This window comes from Sapajus apella, unplaced genomic scaffold, assembly GCF_009761245.1.
Source record: "Sapajus apella isolate SASKATOON/1434 unplaced genomic scaffold, GSC_monkey_1.0 scaffold43, whole genome shotgun sequence".
Classification (NCBI taxonomy): domain Eukaryota; kingdom Metazoa; phylum Chordata; class Mammalia; order Primates; family Cebidae; genus Sapajus; species Sapajus apella.
In genome coordinates this window covers 16,834,888-16,845,245 of record NW_022436983.1, presented here as the reverse complement: position 1 = coordinate 16,845,245, position 10,358 = coordinate 16,834,888, and the positions used below count along the sequence as shown (strand labels likewise).

The 10,358-nt window shown below is 46.0% G+C and overlaps 1 protein-coding gene across 1 annotated transcript in view; it reads right to left on the bottom strand.

The window, feature by feature from the left end:
* Positions 1–7,840: 7,840 nt before the first annotated feature.
* The window catches only part of ELOA (elongin A), a 21,592-nt gene continuing 19,074 nt past the window's right edge, over positions 7,841–10,358 (bottom strand). Inside the window, exon 11 of the mRNA XM_032300775.1 lies at positions 7,841–8,250. Coding sequence (XP_032156666.1) covers positions 8,189–8,250 — 62 coding nt within the window. The 3' untranslated portion in view covers positions 7,841–8,188. The remainder of the gene's footprint in view (positions 8,251–10,358) is intronic.

Genomic DNA, 10,358 nt, shown 5'->3' with positions numbered 1-10,358 from the left:
AGTAAAAACAAAACGTTTTCCTTTCACTCCACATTTAGAGGGAAAGAAGGAAGAACAATAAAATGTGGTTCTCCTTCTGTCATTGAATCCTGATAAGAATTCCTGCAGAGTGTCATAATTCCCATTTACCAATGAGGAAACTGAGGCTCAGAGAAGTGTGGGAATGGTGGAGGCAGGATTTGAACCTGGGTCTCATTCCAAAGGTCACACATGTTTTTTCCACTACACTAGGCATTTCCAAACCAGGCTGCTCATCAAATTCATTGGGGGAGGCCTACAAAAGAGTACCTGTTTTCAGATCCTACCTTTGACCTATTCAACCATATTTCTTTAGTAGGGCCCAAAAACCTATACTTGAAATAATTATTTGTGCAGTTATTTGATAACTGTCTCCCTACTAGGTGAAAGCTTCATGAGGGCAAAGGCCATCTCTCTCTCTCTTTTGTTTCTCTCCTTTTTGAGGCAGAGTCTTGCTCTTCCACCTGCTCTTTCACAGTGGTACAGTCTTGGCTCACTGCAGCCTCAACCTCCCCGAGCTCCAGCAGTCTTCCCACTTCAGCCTCCTGAGTAGCTAGAACTACAGGTGCATGCCACCATGCCCAACTAATATTTTATTTTATTTTTAGATGAAGTTTCGCTCTTATTGCCCAGGCTGGAGTGCAGTGGCACGATCTCAGCTCACCACAACCTTTGCCTCTAGGTTCAAGCTATTCTCCTGCCTCAGCCTCCTAAGTAGCTGGGGTTACAGGCATGCACCACCACACCTGGCTAATTTTGTATTTTTAGTAGAGACAGGGTTTCTTCATGTTGGTCAGGTTGGTCTCAAACTCCTGACCACAGGTGATCCGCCTGCCTCGGCCTCCCAAAGTGTTGGGATTACAGGCGTGAGCCACTGCACCTGGCCTAATATTTTATTTTTTGGAGACGAGGTCTCACTATGTTGCCCTGGCTAGTCTCGACCTCCTGGACTCAAGTGATCTCCCACCTCAGCCTCCCAAAATTCTGGGATTATAGCTCTGAGCCACTGTGCCCAGCCCACCATGTCAGTGACACAGAGTGGGAGGCAATGTGAGTATTTGCTTAGTACTAGATCTACAAGCTTCCTAGCTCTGACCTAGGGACCTGATGTGAAGAGCTATTCCACTGTGGCAAATTCTCTGGAGCAGTTCTCAAACTTCAGTATATGCGTTTTTTTGTTCTGTTTTAATTTTTTGAGATGGAGTCTCGCTCTGTCGCCAGACTGGAATACAGTGGCGCAATCTCAGCTCACTGCAACATCCACCTCCCAGATTCAAGCAGTTCTCCTGCCTTAGCCTCCTGAGAAGCTGGGCCTACATGCACGCACCACCACACCCAGCTAATTTTTATATTTTTAGTAGTGACAGGGTTTCATCATGTTGGCCAGGATGGTCTCAATCACTTGACCTCATGATCTACCTGCCTCGGCCTCCCAAAGTGCTGGGATTACAGGTGTGAGCCATTGCGCCCAGCCAGTGTACATTTTAAGAATTGCTTAGTGTCAGCCAGGTGCGGTGGCTCACACCTGTAATCCCAGCAGTTTGAGAGACCGAGGCAAGTGGATCATTTGAGGTCAGGAGTTCAAGACCAGCCTGGCCAACATGGTGAAACCTCGTCTCTACTAAAAATACAAAAATTAGCCGGGTGGTAGTGTTACATGCCTATAATCCCAGATACTTGGGAGGCTGAGGCAGGAGAATCGCTTGAGCCAGGGAGGCAGAGGTTGTGATGAGCCAAGATCATGCCACTGCATTCCACTCTGGGTGACCGAGCAAGACTCTATCTCAAAAAAAAAAAAAAAAAAAAAAAAAGAATTGCTGGGCGTGGTGGCTCACGCCTGTAATCCAAGCACTTTGGAGGCCAAGGTGGGCGGATCACCTGAGGTCAGGAGTTCAAGACCAGTCTGACCAACATGGTGAAACCCCGTCTTAAAAAAATAAATAAAAGGCCGGGCGTGGTGGCTCAAGCCTGTAATCCCAGCACTTTGGGAGGCCGAGGCGGGTGGATCACGAGGTCAAGAGCTCGAGACCATCCTGGTCAACATGGTGAAACCCCGTCTCTACTAAAAATACAAAAAATTAGCTGGGCATGGTGGCGCGTGCCTGTAATCCCAGCTACTCAGGAGGCTGAGGCAGGAGAATTGCCTGAACCCAGGAGGCGGAGGTTGCGGTGAGCCGAGATTGCGCCATTGCACTCCAGCCTGGGTAACAAGAGCGAAACTCCGTCTCAAAAAATAAATAAATAAATAAAATAAAATAAAATAAGAATTGCTTAGTGTCAGGCCAGGCACCATGGCTCATGCCTGTAATCCAGCACATTGGGAGGCCAAGGGAGATGGATCACCTGAGGTTAGGAGTTCAAGACCAGCATGGCCAACATGGTGAAACCCCACCTCTACTAAAAATACAAAATTTGGTGGTGCATTCCTGTAGTCCTAGCTACAGGTGAGGCATGAGAGGCAGGAGGCTGAGGCAGGAGAATCATATGAACCCGGGAGGGGGAGGTTGCAGTGAGTTGAGATCGATCGAGTCACTGTACTCTAGCCTGGATGACAGTGTGAGACTCCACCTTAAAAAAAAAAAAAAAGAATTTGTTTAGTGTCTCAGTCAGTTCAGGCTGCCATAACAACTTACCATAGACTGGGTGGCTTAGGCAACAAACAGTTTTCACAGTTCCAGAGTGGAAGTCCAACATCAAGGTGAGGGCCCTCTTCCTTGTTTGCAGACTGCTGTCTTCTCATTTCCTCACATGGTGGAGAGCAGGAAGCAAAAGCAAATTCTCACTTCTCTTATGAGGGAGAATCCTATTCATGAAGCCTCCACCCACATGACCCAGTTACCTCCAGAGGCCCACTTCCTAGTACTGTCACACTGGGGCTTAGGATTTCAGCATAAGAATTGTGAGGGGACACAAACATTTAGTCCATAATACTTGAGCTGCTGCTTCTTAAATGCGTATTCTGAGGCCCCACCCCAAGACTCTGTGCTTGAGAAATGATGATATAAAATTTTGGTGGCTGGAACTTTCCTTAGTCTTCGAAGAGCTGAGACGATAGACATCCTAGAGAAGTTCAGGGGGCTGGGTGAGGTGGCTCATGCTGTAATCCTGCACTTTGGGAGGTGGAGGCAGATTGATTGAGCTCAAGAGTTTGAGACCAGCCTGGGCAACATGGCAAAACTCCATCTCTACCAAAAAATACAAAAAAAATTAGCTGGGTGTGGTGGTACACATCTGTAGTCACAGCTGCTTGGGAGGTTGAGGCGGGAGGAATGCTTGAACCTGGGAGGCTGAGGCTGCAGTGAGCCAAAATTGTGTCACTGCACACCAGCCTAGGCAACACAGCAAGACTCCATCTCAAAATTTAAAAAGAAAGAGAGAGAGAGGAGGGAGAGAGAGAGAGAGAGAGAGAAAGAGAAAGAGAAAGTCCAGGGGCCTCTGAAAACAAACTGACTCACCATTTAGCAAATAACCAGGAAGAGATGAAAGTGGATGAGAAACCCTGTGATGGGGGCATCTGTCAAGTTGATAAGCCAGGCAGGATTCTGCTGAGCATCAGTTACAGGCAGCAGACAAAAGATATCATTCTTAGAAATGACTGTTGAACTTGAGAATAAAGAATTTTTAGGTTGGGCGCGGTGGCTCACGCCTGTAATCCCAGCACTTTGGGAGGCCAAAGCTTGAGGTCGGGAGTTTGAGACCAGGCTCGCCAAAATGGTGAAACTCCATTTCTACGAAAAATACAAAAATTAGCTGGGCATGGTGGCACACATCTGTAATCCCACCTACTTGGGAGGCTGAGGTGGGAGCATCGCTTGAACCCGGGAGGTTGAGGCTGCCGTGAGCCAAGATCGTGCCGCTGCACACCAGGGCCTGGGCAACAGATCAAGACTCCATCTCAAAAAAAAAAAAAAAAGAATTTAAAAATAAAAATTTAAAAACCAGAAATTACTGTCGCCTTGGCGCAGGCATCTTTTGTTTTGGAGGTTGGCTTTGCTTCAGAGGCCTAACTGGGTATGTGTGTCAGTATATGAGATGGTAAATGTGACTAAGAGCATGTGTTTCGGAGTCAGGCCAATACACAGCACCACTGCTCACTAATTCCGTGACCTTAGGCAAGTTCTTCATCTCTCTGTGCTTCATTTTTCTCATTTTCATTAAAAGTTTAAAAAAAATTTATTTTTACAGACACTATGGTGCCTTAAGTTCTCATTTTTTATTTTTTAATACCCTGGATTTACCAGGATTAAGTTCTCATTTCTAAAATGGGGCCACGACTGTTCTCCTCACAGGATCATTGTGATAACAGAGGCAGCATACACAGGAAGGAATGGTGGCACCTAGTAGGTGCATAATCAATAAAGTCAGTTACTCCCCACCAGCTGTAGTACCAGAGTCTATTAGGTCTAATACAGGTCCTGGCTCAGCAAATGTTTAATTAATTGATAAAGGACAGATTTGTAGATTTGATGGAAGGTCCAGTCCACTTGCTGTATGCAGGGTTGAAGCCAAACCCGCGGCTCCATTAGCAAGTGCTGAAGCTCTTGCAGCTCAGCCAGAGCCACCACAGCGGGTTCTCATTAAGTCCTTGCTGGCACAACCCTTTTGCATTCGTCTTCCTTCTGTTCTCATTAGAATGCCCATGTAAGCTGAGACTACTGGGCCCTCACAGTCCCTGGAAACTGAAAGGTGGCACAAACCTTGCAGTCAGGGAATCAGAGTGTCAAATCCTTCCTTTTGCCACTTTATTAGTTACAAAGCTTGGCCATGTTAATTTCACTCCTTCCCCTGCTTTTTTTCTTTTTTTTTTTTTTTGGAGACAGGGTCTCACTCTGTCACCCAGGCTGAAGTACAGTGGTGCAATCATGACTCACTGCAGCCTCAACCTCCTGGACTTAAGCCCTCCTCCCACCTCAGCCTCCCAAGTGGCTGGGACTAAAGGTATGTGCCACCACACCCAGCTAGTTTTTTTGTATCTTTTGTAGAGATAGAGTTTGCCATGTTGCCAGAGCTGGTCTCAAACTCTTGAACTCCACCTACCCTGGCTTCCCAAAGTGCTGGGAGATGACAGGCATGAGCCACAGTGCCCCCTGACCCCGTACTCTGCTTTTTTTTTTTTTTCTTTTTTTTGAGACAGGGTCTTGCTCTGTCACCTGTGCAGTGGCATAATCACAGCTCACTGTAGCCTTGACCTCCCAAGCTCAAGTGATCCTCTCACCTCAGCCTCCCATGTAGCTGGGACTATAGGTGTGCCATCAGACCTGGCTAATTTTTAATTTTTATAGAGACAGAGTCTCAATATGTTGCTCAGGCTGATCTTGAACTCTTGGCTCAAGCAAACCTCCGGCCTCCATCCTTCACAGTGTTGGGATTACAGGTATAAGCCACCATGCCTGGCCCCATTTTACCTGTTTGAACCAGTTTCTAATTGCAAGATGGAGTTACCAGGGTTCCAAGTATACCAAGGGACAGTGCCTGGTTCCCTGAAAATGCTGAGTTCCCTCCTTCTGCTCACAGAATTCTTTCCCCCCAAATTTCCCCTCTCCTTATCCTACTATGTTACCAACAGAAATTCAACATTCTTTAAGGCCCAGCCCAAGGATGCTGTTTAACAGTCTAAGAATCAGGCATTTTCTAACTTATTTTCCCTGACACTGTAAGTAAAGAAGATACAGTATATGAAGTTTTTTTTCTTTTTTATTTAGACCTGGAATTTTCATTTTCATATAACTTATCTAATTAAAATATTCATCTTGGTAGTTACCACAAAAAAGTAACATAGAAAATTGTATTTACATTTTGGGACCAAAATACAAATGAAGAGCAGGATGATACCTTGCTCCTTTCCCTCCCACTTCCCAGAAAGAAAAAGCCCCAAAGAAACTGCTCAGTACACCAAGGATCACAAAGGGGTAATTTGTAATTTGGTGATTTGTATGTAGTGTAGCACAGAAAAAAAATTGCACAACTTTTTCCACAAGGTTCAAATTCATCCTGTGTCTGCTCTGTAGCCATTTCAGTAAGCTGGGCAAGGAGGTCATTTAGAAATTGGGATTTTCCTCTTTCCACTTTCTTTTCGCACCAAGTCACATCCCTGATGCAGATACTCTTCGGGGAGGGGAAAAGATCTGGCTCTATGCAAGCAGAGTTCATCAAGAATCTTTATGTGCCAAAATGGATATTGACATTGATATGAACAAATCTGTCTTTTCTTTCCTCCCTGCCCAAAGACTCCTAATAAGGGAAATTAAATCATATACAACTGAATCTAAGATATGAAAAACTGGTTTCAATGACAAAGACTTGAACACCCAGTTAAGAGACAAATTCATGGTGGTAGACATCTAGAAAAAGCTATTCTATGCAGCGGACATCTGGCACCTGACCCAAATGTTCATTTGGTTTCAGGTATGAGGCTTCCTAATATTAATTTGGGGGGCAGGTTAGGGATAGGGGTGGAATGGTGGTGCAGGTGACCAAGGGAAATAATGCTTTACCCAATTCAAAAATAAATAGCAAATTAAAACACAGCAACATTTGTGTCCTGTCACAATAGCACACTGCACAGCAATACACACTGAACAATGTTGAGTTTCTGCTGCACTGACTTCCTGCATTGCTCTGGAATTCAAAGTTGGCCTAACTGAGGTCTCCAGATGTTACAAAAAACACTGGCTCTGTATCCTGGGCTTTGGAAAACTTGTCAGGCTGTCACGCTTACCATCCCCTCAGTCTGCCTGTCAGGCTCCTAAAGGAAGCACATGTCAAATGTATGGCATCTACCTCCACCTAGGTCACAACCAAGCGGGTTTCTACTAGATCGGTGTTCCTTGACAGCCAATGAGGGAGCTGACACTGCCCTCCTAAGTTCTGATCTTGCTCCTGTGTCAACTGGAACTTGATGGATGCCATGCAGTTTCCCCCATCCTGATGCTGTGGCTCAGACACTCTCCCGAAGCTGTCTTTCCCTCCAAATCCTGCCTTAAACACTCAAGGTAAAAAATGTTTCAGCAGCAAGTTCTCTTCCCAAGTCAACAGTTGTGTTCTTCCAATCACATGATCTTACCTTTTAAATAAAAGGCAAACCAATTTCCAACATAGCATTACAACTTTTAAAACCATTCACTTCTCATAGTGATTCACAGAGAACGAGAGATTAAAATGGTGTCTTTTAAATCTCTAAAGTTGTATTCAGGGCTACAAAAAGCCTTGTCATGTGTGTGTTTTTCCTCCATGCTGTTGAGGAAAAGGAAAGGTAGGGGAGTGTGGGGAAAACCCTAAAATTTTCAATCAGAAACTGGAAATTGTAAAACTGGGAGGTGGGGAGTTCTGTGCATATCAGTCTCCCAAGGTTCTGTGTCCTCTAGTGGGCCTCAAAGAAAAAAACAAAAAGGTGGAGACTCACAAAAAGGATGAGGGAAAAGCTCCAGACCTTTACAGAGCACCTCCCTTAATAAATACCAGTTAGTGAGTAAGAAAGAGATGTGTGTGCACAGGAACGTGCAGAGATCCTGGGGAGGGCCTGAGGTGGGAGTCCACCGAATATCCCCTTGCCCCACTGAGGCTCCCTTGGGGATGGCCAGTCTGGTGCTCATTCCTCACCCTACGTGCAGCAAGTACCATGCAGGCTCTGGAGACGCCCAGTCCTCTGTCTGGACCAGAGTCCACTCAGGAGCGCTGAGCTGGGGCAGGAGAATGGCTTTCACTAGGCTTTCATCTGACTTTAATAAAGGACCTGGAAGATAAAAGGCTAAATGTGTGGTAGAGGACGAAAAAAAAAAACAAACAAAAAAAAACAAAAACAAAAACAAAAAAACCTGGGGGATAATATAAATACAATCTGGGGGCAATATTTATTAATTAAAACTTTAAAACTATGTCTTATAGTTTACAAAGATGCTAATGAACAACAAAAGTATAAATGACCTTTAAAATCCTCAGTGAGACAGAGGTTTCACATCTTCTTCAGAATTCTGAAGTGTGCTCCAGGCAGGGAGGCAGGGCTATGACACGCAGCTTCCCAGGGGCAGCACCTGCAGACGGCAGGACTCGGAGACCAAAAGGATCCACAAAGCAAGACTCCAATCTCCTGCAGAATTCCATTCCCAAACTTCCACTGTCCTTGTTTTCCTGCCCCCGCCCCCAGATTCCATTTCCAAGACAAGTCCTCAGTTTATCGTCGGGAGAATCTGTTCTTGAAAGCTTTAATTGTCTTGGCCATCATTGGGGCAATTTCTGTGAAGAGAAATGAGGCAGCTGTCTCTGATCTGTGGTAGCCTAGATACATCCCCAGTGGTTTACAGTTAAAGCCAGCTCTGCTACTCTTAGCTGTGCAACACCAGGCAGAGACACAAGTGGTAACTATCTGCTCTGTTCACACTGTAATAAAAGCAACAGCACAGAGCAGACACTTTTGGAGGATGTGCCAGGGGCATAGCAACCACTCTCTCTAACCATCTACACCAAGGCTCAGAAAGCCTGGCCACCTTGCCCATGGTTGTATAGTAAGGGGCAGAATTCGAATTCAATCCTTGTCAAAAGTTTAAAAAAAATTTTTTTAAAGAAAAGGTCTCCCTCTGTCACCCTGGCTAGAGTGCAGTGGCACAATCACAGCACACTGTAGCCTCTACCTCCTAGGCTCCAGAGTAGCTGGGACTACAGGAGTGTGCCACCATGCCTGGCTAATTTATTTTATTTTCTGTAGAGTTAGGGTCTCACTATGTTGCCCAGGTTGGTCTTCATCTCCTTGGCTCAATCATCCTCCTGCCCCAGCCTCCCCAAGTGCTGGGATTACAGGTGTGTGTGAGCCACTGCACCCCAGCCCTTGCCGGACTCTAAAGGCCATACTCAGTCATAACTTTGCCTCACAAATAGCCAAAGCAGTAAACAGCATGTCTACTCCAATCTGTCCAGTGTAGCAACAGGTCTAAGGTGGCTATGCAAGTACTACCTAAGGAGGGCCAGCCTGCCTTCTGAATGGTTAATCTGAGCAAAGCTGCAGCTCGAGCCAGGACTCCTACCCTCCCATGGGACCTGCAATTAATACAGAATAAGACTTCCCTTAAATTAGGACATCCCCTTAGGATACTGCGGATAGTTTATGGTAATAAAATTAACAAAATACAAAATAGACCCAACTAGATACAAAGAATAAGTATTTGGCAGGGCGTGGTGGCTCATGCCCATAATCCCAGCACTTTGGGAGGCCAAGGTGGGTGGATCACCTGAGGTCAGGAGTTCAAGACCAGCCTGACTAACATGGTGAAACCCCATCTCTACTAAAAATACAAAAATCGGGCCAGGCGCGGTGGCTCAAGCCTGTAATCCCAGCACTTTGGGAGGCCGAGGCGGGCGGATCACAAGGTCAAGAGATCAAGACCATCCTGGTCAACATGGTGAAACCCCGTCTCTACTAAAGCTACAAAAAATTAGCTGGGCATGGTGGCACGTGCCTGTAGTCCCAGCTACTCAGGAGGCTGAGGCAGGAGAATTGCCTGAACCCAGGAGGCGGAGGTTGCGGTGAGCCGAGATTGCGCCATTGCACTCCAGCCTGGGTAACAAGAGCGAAACTCCGTCTAAAAAAAAAAAAAAAAAAAAAAAAAAAATCAGCCAGGTGTCATGGCACATGCCCGTAATCCCATCTACTTGGGAGGCTGAAGCAGGAGAATCGCTTGATCCCAGGATGCAGAGGTTGCAGTGAGCCCAGATTGTGCAATTCCACTGCAGGCTGGGCAACAAAAGAATGAAACATTGTCTCAAAATAAGTCAATAAATAAATATTTGGAAGCTAGAGCTATAAGGTTTTAGAAACTCAGTAAGATGACGTATCATTCAGCTGTTAACATTAGTAATTATGAACACTGTGGTATTGCCTAGAGAAGTAAGTTTACATTTGGGTGTAAAAGAAGAGTGGCAGCCAGGTGCGGTGGCTCATGCCTATAATCCCAGTACTTTGGGAGGCTGAGGTGGGGAAACGCCTAAGGTCAGGAGTTTGAGACCAGCCTGGCTGACATAGTGAAACCCCATCTCTACTAAATATATAAAAAATTAGCTGGGCCGGGCGCGGTGGCTCAAGCCTGTAATCCCAGCACTTTGGGAGGTCGAGGCGGGTGGATCACGAGGTCAAGAGATTGAGACCATCCTGGTCAATATGGTGAAACTCCGTCTCTACTAAAAATACAAAAAATCAGCTGGGCATGGTGGCGCGTGCCTGTAATCCCAGCTACTCAGGAGGCTGAGGCAGGAGAATTGCCTGAACCCGGGAGGCGGAGGTTGCGGTGAGCCGAGATCGCGCCATTGCACTCCAGCCTGGGTAACATGAGTGAAACTCCATCTCAAAAAAA